Source organism: Vicugna pacos, chromosome 10 (assembly GCF_048564905.1).
Source record: "Vicugna pacos chromosome 10, VicPac4, whole genome shotgun sequence".
NCBI lineage: Eukaryota > Metazoa > Chordata > Mammalia > Artiodactyla > Camelidae > Vicugna > Vicugna pacos.
In genome coordinates this window covers 30626685-30641086 of record NC_132996.1, presented here as the reverse complement: position 1 = coordinate 30641086, position 14402 = coordinate 30626685, and the positions used below count along the sequence as shown (strand labels likewise).

General features: G+C 51.6%; 1 protein-coding gene across 4 annotated transcripts in view; it reads right to left on the bottom strand.

Moving 5' to 3' along the window:
• Positions 1-1542: 1542 nt before the first annotated feature.
• The window catches only part of DNHD1 (dynein heavy chain domain 1), a 60304-nt gene continuing 47444 nt past the window's right edge, over positions 1543-14402 (bottom strand). For all 4 annotated transcript variants that reach the window (XM_072969391.1, XM_072969392.1, XM_072969393.1 and 1 more), the window contains 15 exons: positions 11313-11462; positions 10881-11063; positions 10318-10749; positions 9679-10150; positions 7109-7387; positions 6730-6882; positions 6374-6552; positions 5281-6243; positions 4894-5080; positions 4597-4719; positions 4309-4510; positions 3443-3534; positions 3131-3280; positions 2122-2909; positions 1543-1930 (listed from right to left, as the gene is read on the bottom strand). In XM_072969391.1, the coding sequence (XP_072825492.1) occupies positions 1577-1930; positions 2122-2909; positions 3131-3280; positions 3443-3534; positions 4309-4510; positions 4597-4719; positions 4894-5080; positions 5281-6243; positions 6374-6552; positions 6730-6882; positions 7109-7387; positions 9679-10150; positions 10318-10749; positions 10881-11063; positions 11313-11462 (4707 nt within the window). In that variant the 3' untranslated portion in view covers positions 1543-1576. The remainder of the gene's footprint in view (positions 1931-2121; positions 2910-3130; positions 3281-3442; positions 3535-4308; positions 4511-4596; positions 4720-4893; positions 5081-5280; positions 6244-6373; positions 6553-6729; positions 6883-7108; positions 7388-9678; positions 10151-10317; positions 10750-10880; positions 11064-11312; positions 11463-14402) is intronic.

The following is a 14402-nucleotide window of genomic DNA, read 5'->3' as shown; positions in this document are numbered from 1 at the left end:
AATCCCACTCCTGGGCATATGTTCAGAGAAAACTCTAACTCAAAAAAGATACATGTACCCCAGTGTTCATAGCAGCACTATTTACAACAGCCAAGACATGGAAACAGCCTAAATGTCCATTGACAGATGAATGAGCAAAGATGATGTGATATATATATTCCATTATACATATAATGGAATGTTAGTCATAAAAAAGAAGGAAATAATGCCATTTGCAGCAACATGGATGGACCTGGAGATTATCATACTAAGTAAAGTAATCAGAGAAAGACAAATACCATATGATATCACTTATATGTGGAATCTAAAAAAATGGCACAAATGAGCTTATTTACAAAACAGAAACAGACTTATAGACACAGAAAACAGACTTATGGTTACCAAAAGGGAAAGCCGGGGCAGTGGGGAGTGGGGACTAAATTAGGAGTTTGGGATTTGCAGCTACAAACTACTATATACAAAATAGATAAACAAGGACCTACTGTATATTACAGGGAACTATATTCAAATGCTTGTAATAACCTATAATGAAGAATATGAAAATATATATATATATGTATAACTGAATCACTGTGCTGTACGCCAGAAACTTACATTAGAAATCAACTATACTTCAGTTTAAAAAAATACAAGCTCATTATCCTGAAAAGGCTATATGTGATCCTTCCCTTTCTATATACCTTTGCATCCTTTTGGTCCACTCTGCCCCTCACTCCGTGGTCCAGCTACACGCTCTGTTTGTTGAATACCCCAAGGCTGTTCTGCCTCAAGACCTTGGCATCTACTGAGGGCTGTCCCTGAAACACTCCTAGATCTTCAAATCGCTCCCTTTCAGATAGTCAGCAAGGCTTCCCTGACCACCCAAACTAGATTAACTGCTCTCCTCTAGTCACTCTAACACATCAGCCTACTGTAGTTTCTTTATAGCACTTAAAAATAATCAAATTTAACTCATTTATATGTTGGCCTTTTATTTATTGTTCGTCTCTTGGCATTAGAACCAGCTCATCAGTGCCTGGACAAGCACCTGGTCCAGAGGAGCGCTCATAAATCATCACTGAATGAACACAGGACCTTGTGTCTTAGTTTTTGTTTTGTGTGTGTGTGTGTGTGTGTGTGTGTGAGACTCACTCAGAGGTTCCATCCCAGGGAAGGCGACGGCTGGTAGGGCAGGACTGGGGCATTCCCAACAATACCACTAAGTGCCGGAAGACATTATCTGGGAGTTCTAATGTTCTCCCTTTAAAAATGTCTCTTGTGGGTTTAGCACAAGTGCTGAGAGCACAGTCAAGAGCTGGGCAAGGACTCAGGACCGTGTGTGTTAGCCATCACCAGATCTGCCTAGCCCCTTGGATACATGACTGACACCTGGCCATATCCCCAGTGTACCCACACTCTCCTCTCCCCAGCTGCCAGGCACACACCCTCTTCTCCATTCAGTGTGAACAGACCTCTCTCTCTTGTGCACACTGTACTCTCCCCTCTGTCACATTCTTGGTGTGCACACACCCTACATTCCTTCTAAGTCTCAGAAATCTGTCATCAAATCACTCCACCCTTTATTTTGGCTGAGGGCTCAGGTCAGGGGTGGGCTGCACACGTGGACTCTCCGTTGGACGCAGGTGGCAGGGCTGAGCTTTGTGGGCAGGGGCAGGTGCATCAGGATCTTCCTGCTGTGCAGCCTGGTGGTGCCGAGGGGCCCTTCCATGTACACAGGACAGGAATACACAGCCAGGCCTGCTGGGGGCAGGTCGTTGGCCCCCAAGGCCTGGGCGCTGACGCTGACGCTGACGGGAGGCAGAGGGCTGGGCTGACGGGAGGAACTGTCCTGCAAGGCCCCGGCAAGTGGGTCCCACTCGGCATTCCGGAGCTGTAGCCCAATCAGCAGCAGCCCCGTCTCTGGTACTGTGGGATTGGGGACGTTCACCACCTAGAGGCGCCAGAAACTGGTCAGGCAAGGCTAGGAAGCTGAGGGGTCGTGGAGCTGGGTCAAAGAAGGAGATGGGGCGATGAAGGGGCAAAACCAAGAAGAGGCACTGTGGGTAACTGCAGGGTGTAATCAGGGACTTAATCAGGGATTTGAAGGGCAGAATTGGAAACGAAGGGGCAGCACGAAGATACCTGGAGGTGCAGAGGGCTGCTCAGCTCCTGACGTCTGTCAGGGAGCTGACTGGAGCTGGAGCCTTGACAACCAGGGAAATTCGTCACGGCGACCACACCAAAGGCAGCCTCCCAACGCAGTGACAGCAGCAGGCGGCGCGGGTGGCAAAAGGCTGATAGGTGAAAGATGCGCTCTGGTACTTGGGTTCCCACACCCAGGTAGCGAACCAACAGCTGCCCACGACGCGACAACTGTCGCAGCCATTGCCAGGGCGGCTGCGGCCCGGCAGGCGCATGGGGTCGCCAAGGCCGGGGTAGGCGGCCAGCCCAGAGGGCGTGAGCCACCTCCGCGCAGCGCCGGGAGGCGCACGGGGGCGCGCCCTTCAGCTGCTGCAACAGGCAATCGAGGTCCCGTTGCAGCGCGCCCACCAGCTGGCTCAGTTCCAACACCTCCGCCTTGAGGAAGCCCTCCAGAGGCCGTCGCGCACTCAGCCCCAGCTCCACCCACCCGGCGCCAGACTCATCTTGGCAAATGGTCTCGGTCAGCAGAGCCTGAAGTGACTCCAGCCTCCGCTTGGCTTGCACTAGGCGTTGCCTCAGCCGCCTTTCAGCGCGCCGGGCGCCTCCGCAGGCCTCTGGAACCCATGTGGGTGAACTCCGCTGCAGCGCGCTCAGGAGAGCGCGACTCTGGCGTCGCCACAGCCAGGTCTGGGAGCCAGCACTCAGTCCGCAGATCCGGGGTTCAGGCGGTGTGGGTAGTAGGTGCATCTGAGCCTTGCATTCTTCCATTGCATCGAACTCCCCTAGTTCTTGGGGGTGGAGGGGAGGGGTGAGAGACAAGATGGCCTCTCCTCACCTTGCCAAGGGAGTAGGCCTTTCCCAGACACTTTAAGCCATCATTCGGTAACTGTGATTACTGCCCCCTTCTACACCTTTATTGATACCTCTGTTCACATGCCCTTCAGTGAGGTGGCATATAACTATGCTGCCCCTCCCCCACCCTCAACACAGATACTTGACTGGAGCTTACCTGGACTGGGCATCAGAGTGGCCAGCAGCTGCTGGGGTGTGTGTGGTTGGGCCCAGTTCCCACTGCTGGGGCCCAGGCAGGCTTGCGTCAGGCTAGTCAGGGCCTCCCTGTCCTTGTCGTCTCCCACCAGACCCCCATAGAAAACCGAGGCTGAGGATGAGGTCAGAGCCCCTCAGTTCCAGCCCCTCCAGTTTCCACCACCTCCCAAACCAAAGTTGCAAGTTATGTCCCCATCTCTGTGCTCCCACCCCTACCCTTTTCCAGGCTCTCCTTGGGGGCTGATGACTACGTGGGGGACAGAAGGAGTCTCACCAGCCAGCTCCTGCATGGCGGCCCTGGGATTGCTAAGGCTGGCCCACAGCTGGTCTTGGATCTGAAGGGCCTGGGTCAGGGTCACTTGACTCCTGGGGGCAGGGAGCAGGAAGTAGGGCTTCAAAACCATTTATATGCTGAGGACTTAAAACATCTTTCTCTCCAGCCCAAACCTCTCCTGAGCTCCAGACCCATGAGGGCTTACCAGTCATCACCACTTGGCACCTCAAATACAACTTTCTTTCAACTGAAATCATCTTCCCCACCCCACACCAGCCAGTTGTCCAAGGCAGAAGCCTGGGAGCCATCCTTGACTCCTCCCTCTTCCTCACCTCATATATACTCTCTCCCTGCACTGTGACTACATGAGTTCCTACCACCGCTACCACCATCTCGTTCCTCAAGAAGACCAGAGCCTCCCAAAACTGTTTTGCTTGCCTCCAGGCCTGCCTTGTCTGGTCCACTCTCCACACTGCAGCCAGCTTGATCTTTCCAAACAAGAGGATCATGTTTCTTCTACTTAAAATCCTTCAGTGCTTCCCACTGTCCTCAGGATCCAATAAGGTGCCTTGCCATGGTTCCTACTCAACACCCAGCATGTCTACCTCAGCTATACTGATGTCTTCTCCCTCCTGCTGAGCTTACTTCCTTCTGCTCTGAAGGAGCAGGCCCCATCACCACCTGATCTGCCTCTGCTGTTAAGACTCACTTCAGAGGGAAATCCTAAAGCCCTTGTAGAAGCCTTCCTTGACTTCCCCTTGCCTTGCCCTCACATTTTGGAGCTCCCCAGGGATGAATCCCAGAGTGTGAAAAATATTCAGTGTTTGCTGAGTGACTGACAGAGCCAGATGGGTGGGGTCCCTCACCAGCGCCCCCTGTGGGCCTGCAGCTTCATTCCATAGAGCTGCCGGTGTAGCAGGAGGCCATGTAGGAGGAGCAGAGGCAGCACCCTGGTTGGGGGTTGCACACTGAGTCCTTGCTGGGCTAGCTCCACGCTGTCCACCAAGACGTGGCCCAACTCCAGGGACTGGTCCCAGAAAACAGGCATGGAGTGCTGAGTCAGTATGGCTGTGGAGGAGGGAGAGTGCAGAGTCAGCACAGTACAGTTGCCCTCCCCTGCTCTAATCTGAGAGCCTATGGAGGAAGCGCCTCACCTGGTAAGGAAGCAACAGCCTCTGCAGACACAATAAGCCAAAGACGGAAATCTCGGTGGACAGTGGCCACGTTCCTGCTCACTTGTTGAGCTAAAAGCAGTTCTAACTCCAGGTCTGAGACCACTAGGGGTCAGACATAGGGCTGAGATCAGTCACCGGGTAAAGGGTCAGACAGAAACCTAGGGGGTCAGGAGTCAGATACAAGGGGGCCAGGAGATGGGCCATGGGACCTGAGTTCAAGCTCAGGCCCAGATTTTGGACAGGGTCCTAGAAGCCATCTGTAGGCAACAAACCCACCCTTGGCTCCATCCAACAGCCCCAGCAAGGGCTGTAGCAGCTCTTTCGGCCAGTGAGGCATCAGATGACAGTTCTCCAGCACCAGCCAGTGCCCTTTATGCATAGCCTGGCGGAGAGTGCCCACCACAGCTGAGACAGGATCCCAGGCTTCAGAGCCCAGAGCTATCACCTCCAGATGCTTCTGCCCCTGGGGACAAACAGCAAGATGGCAGAGTAAATCAAAGTGATCCCAGGGTGACCCAAGGGACCCAGAGTAACGCCACAGATGACCTCAAAAGTCCCTGAGTAATCCAGAAAGATCCATGAGAACGCTGGGAGGGGGGCCCCACACCCCATCCCAGCCCGTAGGAGTTCAGTTGCTCTGTGGCTGAGAGGCTGGGTGCAGACCTGCTCATGTTTGGCAGCCAGTTTCTGGATGACAGTCAGGGGATGCAGGGAGGCGGTGGGGTGACCAGGTGGTGGCAACAAGATCAGCACGGGCTGAGTAGCCTGACTCTGTTCAAAGGGTATGGTGGAGGTACCCAGGTTTTCATCCAGGGGCCGGCCCAGGAGGCTGGTGGTGAAGGCTGTCAGGGCACTGGCCAGGCACTCGGGTCGCAGCACACGCCACAGGATCAGCTTCTGGAGGAGGCTGAGTGGGTCAGTCCCAGGCCCCGGCGCAGGCCCTAGCACTGTGGATGGCAGTGACAGATAAGCCTGCCAAACACTAGAGTGGCCTGCCAGGGACGCACACAGCCCAGCGAATGGGGGCAGCAGCTCTAACACCCCACATTCATGCCAGGCTCTCGGCCCTAGCCAGGCTGGTCGAGCCACACCTGAGACTAACTTCCTGTTGTCTGTGCTGGGAGAGGCTGCCAGTCCAGGCCAAAGTGCCAGCCTCTCCAGCTCTGGTGCCTTCCTTGCCATGCGCAGCACAGCCAAGGCACCCAAGGCACCCACCAGGGGTACTCGGGTCAGGCCCAGTGTAGCAACAGCACTGCCCAGGAGCTGGCGGGTCAGCTGTCTTTTCAGCTGCAGCAGGTGGCAGGGTAGTTCCTCCCTGTGATGAATCTCACGCTTCATGCTATTCAGAGCCCGTCTGGTGGCTGCCAAACAGTTCTCTGGACTCACACAGAAAAGCGGCAGCAGGTTCTGTAGTGGGCTAAGAGCCTTTACAATGGCCATTCCGTGCCAGACCACGCGTCGATAGGGTGCGCACGATGCCGCCTCCTGCAGCCTCAGCTCCTCTAGTTCCTCGCAGTGGACACGCAGCTGACACAGGCCTGCCTGGGCCCTCACTATGCCCCGCAGGAACCTGGCTGGCTTCTGATGCTTCGAGGTCTGGAGCAGCAGCATCGTCAGCAGCCGCTCCTGCAAACAGGCACTGGTGGCACAGGTCCAGCTCTTTCCCACAAGTCCCCGGTCAGTGACACTCATCTCCACCCCCACACCTTGGCCCCTACAAAGCTGATCCCAACCTGTAGACTGGACCCCCACGCACCTCAGCAGCCTCCACGGCTTCCCAGGTATCCAGGAATCTGATCTTTAGGTCCTGCCAGTGGCTCTCGAGCTCGGGACACTCTACACACAAGATTTCATGCAGCATCTTTTCTTCCAGGATTTCCATGTTCATGCCCAGATCCAGCACATTCAGCCCCTTCAGCAATTCACAGCCTAGCACTTGAAGTCACATGGGACACACTGAGCCCCTCCCCTTGGCACAGCCAGGGGTGGGGGGCACAGGGAGGGTGGCTCCCCGCTAGGGTCCTGCTCCCTCTCTGGGCCAGAATGAGTGAAGCTAGTAGGGCCCTCGTGTGTCCACAAAGGTGTGCTGGCAACTTACCCGTCGGGCCTCACCTTTCTCCAGAGCACTGAGGCGGAGGGCAGTGCTCAGGTAGAGGCAGAAGCCAGGCTGCACCTGGGGCAGGCTCAGCTGTTCCCGCTGCAGCAGCCATCGCAGTTCTGGGCACTCGAGGCCCAGTTCCATGTTGGTCAGCAGCACAGGGTGGCCTGCGAGGCGGAGGCACAGGCACCCTACCACCATGCCAGCACCTGGGCCCCTCAGCCCCCCAGGCACAAAATCTGGCTCCGTCCAGCTCCCCACTGACTGAGAGGTGGGTTCCCTCAAGGCTCTTCCACAGAGTTAGGGAGCAAAGGTGGCAGCTGAGGTCACACTGGGATGTGAGAGGTCTGTGGGGCCACAGGGACATGCTGGGGGGAGGGGGCCAGCTCTCACCACTGGCAGCTGCTTCCCGGAGCTGAGGCCCCAGCTCTGGGTCAGAGCCGGAGAAGATGTGGAGGTGCGGAGGGGGCGGGGACTGAGTCACAGGTTCCTGCCTCTCTGTCTCCTCCTCCTCCTCATCCTCCCGTTCTTGCTCCTCTTGCTCCTCCTCATTTCCCCTTTCCTCTGCCTCCTGCTCTTTTGTCTTTTCACACTCCTCATTGCTATCATCATCTTCCTCTTCCGTGTCCTCCTCCTTAGGCTCTTTTCCTTGATTTCTCTTGAAGCCCTTCCCTGTGGAAGAAAGAAGAGGAGCTCTTCTCAGGATGGAGGACTCAGGCTTCTGGGGAGTCCCATTCACCCAAGGCCTCAGCTCATGAAGAAAGGTCCATGAGAAGACACCTTAGGAAAGTTGCTTAAGCTCACTACGACTCAATTTCCTCAGCTGCAAAATGGAGTTGACGTTAGTGAGTCCAGCCTCATACGGTTGGTTACTGGGACGATGACATGAAAGAAGAGAAAGCACTCAGCAGGCACCCAGCAAGCACCAAGCAAGGGTTAGTTAGAAGAGTCAGTGCATTGTTTGTTTTGCCTAAGCTAATTCTGTCACTAACAACTACAAGAGTCATCGTAGCATAGAGATCCGTGCCTGGGATTAGTAACCTATAAGAGAAAAGCCATAAACTGTGGCATTAGCCAAGTCATGGGCGGTGCTGTGGACATAGGTGGTTGGCTGACCAACAGCCATTTGCAGCCCCCTTCTCCTGTGTCTCCTCTCCTGAGGAGCTGTAAAAGATAAATATATATATTTATGTGTCAAGAAACTTAAGAATCTTAAGAATTTTTTAAAATATTAAGTGTTTAAAGGGAAAGGTATAGCTCAGTGGTAGTATGCATGCTTAGTATGGGTTCAATCCCCAACCTCCATTAAAAAAAAATAAACCTAATTACTCCCAAAGAAAAAATTTTTTAAAAAATTAAGTGTTTAAGAAGGGGGCAAGTGGAGGTTTCCAGGTCCACAATTTGGTGTATTCATTTCCTATTGCTTAACAAATTACCATAAATTTAACAGCTAAAACAACACCCATTTATTATCTCTCAGTTAGGTAGGTTAGAAGCCTGACCAGACATTCTGCTCAGGGTCACACTGGGCTAAAATCAAGGCTGAATCACTGGGGCTGCAGTGCTCATCCGGGACTTGGGTGCTCTTCCAGGCTTACTGGTTTTTGACAGAATTCATTCCCCTCTCACGCTTTCCCTATAGCCCACTCCATCTACAAGCCAGACAATGGCTCACTGAGACCTTCTGTGTTTCAGATCTGTCTCACTGCCCCTTCTTTCTTCCTTCCTTCTTTGAAGGGCACATGTGATTACTTTGGGTCCACCCAGATAATCCAGGATAATACCTCTAGTTCAAGGTCAACTGATTAGCAACCTTAATTACATCTGCAAAGCCTCTCTTGCCATGTAACATAACATAATTAAGGGAGTAACACCAGAGGACAAAGGTCATGGGGGCCAAATTCTGCCTACCACATTTGGCTATTCAGACTTCTGGAAGATCTTTTGTTTTCCTGATGAAGAGAACAGAAATGGCTAAGAGCAACTCTGACATGATGCTCGAAGGGATAAAAACCAATTTAATACACGTATGGTGGCTTCAAACAACAGAAACTTATTATCTCAGAGTTCTGAAGGCTAGATGTTTCTTCGCAGTGTCTCCTATTGGAGAGGGGGTAAATTAATTAATAGTTACAGATGTGATAGTTGTTTAATGGACATTTTTGTAATGGTGTATGGGCACAACAGAAAGTCATGCTGGACAGCCAAGGGATGGACTCTAATAATAGCAGCAGTAATAAATTGGTAGTAATAATGACTAACATTTTTGAGAACTTGTATGTATTACAAACTGTGTGAACTCGTTTTACATGAAATATCTTAATACAACACTTTATGAGATAGGTATAATTAAGACCCTAATTTTATTGGCAAATAGGTTTAGAGAGATGAGATACTTTGCCTTAGGTCACACAGCTAGCAAAGGACAGATATTTGACCTAGAATCTGCTTAAAGAACCCATGTTACAGTACAGACCACTTTATTATACACTTTCTATTGTATTGAATAATGTCTATTATTTTTACCAGTGCAACCCCCAACCCCAACTTCTGGGAAATAAACACTCTTCTTTCTCTCCCTCAGGAAACACTCCTTTGGATGCTCTACCCAGATGTGTCCCTGAGCGAAGCAGAGCCAATAGAAATAGTTCCCTGGAATTCCTGAACATGGGATAAATTTGGGTAGTATAGCTCTGTGTTGTAGTCTAAGTTTCTAACAGGGCTGAGCAGACCAAGGAAGTGGAAAATCATGGTCAGTCATGTAGATTCAGAATCATTGTAATATGGGCCAAAAAATGTAAATGTGCCCTAATTTATTAATATCATGCTGGCTGATGAAACCTGGAATACCCTGGCCACAAAAATGTAGTATCTTCCTTATGAAAGGGAAGACCACATGTGGCTGAGAGCGTTGGGCAGCTCAGACACCCAAGCAGCACTGTGTTTACCATCCCCGGCTTTACCTCTGCCCTCGGTGGGACCTGGGGCCGAGCATCTAGTCTCTTCCAGAGGCAGTGGGTTCAGCCAAATGAGGGCCTGGTTGCTGGGGTCCAGCAGCAGAGGCCAACGGCAGCTGAAGTAGTGTGTGTGACTTCGCAGAAGCAGGCCTGCCAGGCGGGCTGACTTTGCCTGGGGCTTCAGGTCTCGGTCCCACTGGAACTGCTGGGATTCAGAGCTCAGCAAGGACAGAAGGCTGAAGGGGGAGCGGGTGGAGAGCAGGGGGTTCTTTGGTGGCATGACAACAGATTTCTGTGTCTGCTTCAGTGCCTGTGCCACGTCATCTGGGCCCAGGGTCTCCTGGCAGCCCCTAGAGAGAGCCAGCCACTTGTCTAGCAGCTCCTGGCGCCGCGCTGGTGGGAAGGGACCCAGGTAGACAACGGCAGCTGAGCACAAGAGGGCATCTCCGAGCACAGTCGTGCAGTGCCCCTTCAACTTCTGGAGTGGAAGAGACCAGAGGGTGTGCAGGCCAGTGGGGAGGGCACCGTTAGAGGGTCTGGCAGGGAGGGAGGAAGGAAGGGGATGGAGGGCAGAGTGGGGCAGAGAGTGGGGGCCGTGGTGCAGAAATGAAATCAGGGGTGGGCACTCTGCGAGGTGCTGGTTACCTGGAGCTCCGTAGTCCAGGAGTGCATGGGCGTGAGCAGTGCAGCCTTTACGGGCCACTTGTGATACTGGCCACACTTAGCCTGATGGAGGTTCTCTACCACATGCCTGTGGGCAGCCTGGGCATCTTCTAGCTTCTTAGACAGGGACAAATCATACTTTAGGATCTCCTGGGCCTGGAAATGATAGTGGGCCAGGCGAGCCTGCTCCCGAGCCAGGGTGGCCTCCACCTGCCGCAGCAGCAGTCCCGTGGGCAGCCCTCGGCGCTGGGCCAGCCCGTAGCACAGAACAGCCCAGAGCCAGGCTGCCAGGCTTGCTGCCGGTATGCTCACTGCCCGCAGGGCTGCATCACTCATGCCTGGAGCCTTCAGAGCTAGGCTTAACTTTATCATCTCTGAGTCTGTCATCTTCTCCTTGGGGAACACCACCAGCTCCTGGGAGAGTGTGTGTTAAGAGGGGCGAGGGAAGACATAGACGCTCTGAACCTTGTCCCAACAGCCTTCTCCTGCCAAGTCTCCTCTTTATGCCTCCACCCTCCTCGTCCATTGTGTCCCACATTCCCTACCTGATAAAAGTCCTCAGTGCACAACAGCTGCTTGGCGCTGGCCCAGCCTGTTTCGCGGTGGAAGAGGTCACACAGAGCATCGGTCACCCGGACCACAGATTCTGGTGGTGCTCGATAGCTCCTTATCTCCTCAAAGTCGGCCACCTGCAGCTGGCTCAGGGGCCCCAGAAATGCCTTGCCCATCTAAATGAGGAGAGATATGCTCTTGAAGGGAGTTCCCCAAATGACCTCTTTCTTCAAGGTATTTCCAGGAGGGATCATCTTCTCTTAGGTTCCCCTGCGGGACCATTCCTCGAGCCGTCCTATTACCTGTGCCCCCTCCCCGAGGAGACTCCACAACAAGTTGACCCACCCTCTCCTCTGGGCATCCTGTGAGGGGCTGTCCCCCTCCAAGAGCAGAGCAGCGCAAGACAGGCAGCAGGAAGAGCCCACCTGCTCCAGGAAAGCCTCGTGCTGAGTCCGCAGGGCATCCCGCTGCTTGGTCAGTTTCTCAATGAGATTCTCCTGCTGCTGACACTCTGCCAGCTGCCGCCCATACAGGAACTTCCTTTGGTCCCACTGATGCTGCAGTCTGCTGAGGCTCTGTGAACAGAGTCGAGGCTCTACAGCTCTAGATGCTGGGCCAGGTGGGAAGACCCTGGAGGAAGACCCTGTGGGCTTGGACTCGGGCGCGCTCCTCACTTGACACTCAGGGTGGCCAAGCTGAACTCCCAACAGGACACAGATACACACTGAGCTCTGAAACTGTCCTTGACTGGTCTGTGAGTTACACATCAAGCCCTGCAGCTCTCCTGATCTACCGCACAGGCCCACACAATCTCAACCAGTAACCGCTATGCTTCAGATTGACCCATTAGTGGCATTTGTCACAGAAGACAGTTCCACCCTCTTGAAACATTTTCCTCCCTTGACTTGCATGATACAATGTTCTCCTTTGACTTTCTCCAAACTCCGTAGTTGCTCTTTCTCAGTCTCTTCCTCTGCCATCCCTTAAATATTTCTCAGCAAGTTTTTCAGGGCCCCCTTCTCTTCTCGCCCTACACTTTTGTGCACCCTCCCTAATCTCACAGCTCTGATTACCACTTAGATTTTAACAACTTCCAAATCTTTGTATCTAGCCAGGTTCTTTCCCAAGACCCACAGTCCCATATCCGTCTGAAATCTCCTCTTCAGTGTCTCACAGGCCCCATCAGACTCCACATGTACAGAAACTGAGTAGCAGTATTGGCTATGCCTTCCCAGATCTCTTGCAGTCTTACCCATCTCTTCATGAGCTCTTTTCTCAGAGAACTGTGGCAAAAGACACCCATGTTTCCCAAGGAAGAAACCTGTTACCCTGACTCCGTCTCTTCCATTCCCCCTAAACCCAACCCATCTCCAAGGCCTTTCATTTCTACCTTCTGAATGTCTCTCAGGCTTACTCCCATCCCCAACACTATCACTCATGCCCATGCTCCCTCACTCCTGACCCTCAGTGCTGGCTTCCTAGCTGGTTTCTCAGCTTCCTAACTCTTACTTCCCCTCTACTAATCCATTTTTCATGCTGCAGCCTAACTGGTTTTCTAATGGCCAAGTAGCATTATCACTGTCATGTCTCTTAACACTCGCCACTCTTTCATTTGGTTTACAAGGACTCTGTAACGCAGAGGCCCCTACTTATCTTTCCAACCCCATCTCCTTTTCCTCCCCCAGCACCCTACTCTCCAGCCATTCCCAACTTTCAGCTCCTCCAATGTGGTACACATTCCCTTGCCTTGGGGCCTTTGCACCTGCTACTACTTCAGTCTCACTGCAACATTCTTCCCACCCTCTTTTATGCCAAATCTTACCTAACCTTCAGGTATCAACCTTGATGTACTTCATTCATTCGTTTACATCTTTAAGGAATGTTTTTGAGCGCTGACCATGGTCTACAGATGCCTCCGTGCTATAGACTGGCACAGTGCTTTCTCTACAAAGTCTTGCTATATCAGAGCACCCTGGACTTGCTCTGTCATAACACACTGTTCTGTAATTACCTGGATGAGCCTGTATCTTCCAGTAAACTAGGCACCATGAAGGCAAGGACCGTGCCTTATCTTTCTTACTAGGAGGCAATTTAACCTAATGTTAATAGACGCCAATACTTATTGGGCTCTTGCTATATGCCAGCACTTTGAAATGCTTTACATGTGAGACCTCTTTTAATCCTCATCCTAACCTCTGTGGATCTGAGTTTTCTCATCTGTAAAATGGAAGAAAGGATGGCTGCCTTAGAAAGTTGTGGCGATGATTCTGTCTGTCTATCTCCATGTAACCATAGATACAAGGATAGACAAAAATATTAACGAGTGCCTGCACAAAAAAGTGAGTTCAATTAGTTTTTGTTGACTACAGTAATGAATAAATGAACCAGTTGAATATGAGAAGGAAATGAGACGGAGGGGTCCAGAATGACTCCTCATTTAACTTAAATGACCTAGTGGTTGGTCACCAGTACCACTGCTTCAGGTGGACAACACTGAAAGAAATACACACTATTACGGCTGTTGAGTGAATGTCCCTGAGACTGCGAACTCCTCTTATCTAGATTTTGAGCTTCTTATGTTGTGGTCTGATACATCGGACCCAGGGATCAAAGAATAATACCACTCCCAAACCAGATCAACAATTTCAGGTATTAATCATCTTGGGAAAAGGTAGGACCCAAGAGAAGAAACTGGAATTTGGAAAACACAGGGAAAAGGACTCCTGTCCATTTATGAACTTCTTAATTTGTCTGCATGTCAACTAAGGTTTGATGTTTAAGCTAAGCTACCATTCCTCGGGGACGGATGGTAGGAGGGCACCGGTACTGTGCGGACTCCCAGGAACACCGTTTACACAGAACACAGGCAAAATAATGTGTGTAGACATGATGCGAGCCCTGCCCCTGGAAGAGGCCTGTCAGCCACCGGGAGCTGTAAGGCCTGAAAGCCAGCAGGCAGGTAAACCAGGTTATCTGTTTGTGGATTGAGCACTAGTTTACTTTGCTGTAGTTAGCCCCACACTTTCACCGAAGTCTTGTCTAGCAGGAAGGAAAAAAAATGCTATTTCAGAATTTCTATCATTAAAAACAAAAGATAAGGGTGGGGGGGAGGATATAGCTCCGTGGTAGAGTGCATGCTCAGTATGCACAAGGTCCTGGGTTCGATACCCAGTACTTTCAGTTAATAAATAAATAAACTCAATTATCTCTCCCCAAAATAAATTAAATTAAATTAAAAAAACAAACAAACAAAAAGAAAAAACTTCTCTTCATTTCGGGACAACACTTTTAACTAAGAGAGTTTGGCTACAGAAGTTGTGGTGACCCCACTGATACCGGTTCCAGCTAGATTTGAGTGGTTTGTGTATACAAAGAAGAAAATTGCTCCATATAAGAAAACAATAGGATTTAGGGTTTGGGCTGTACAAATCTCTTACTACATGAGAATTGTATTTGCGGAGCCCTGAAGGGAAAGTGGGTGGCTGAATAACACTGTGGAGCAGTTCTGTGTAGAC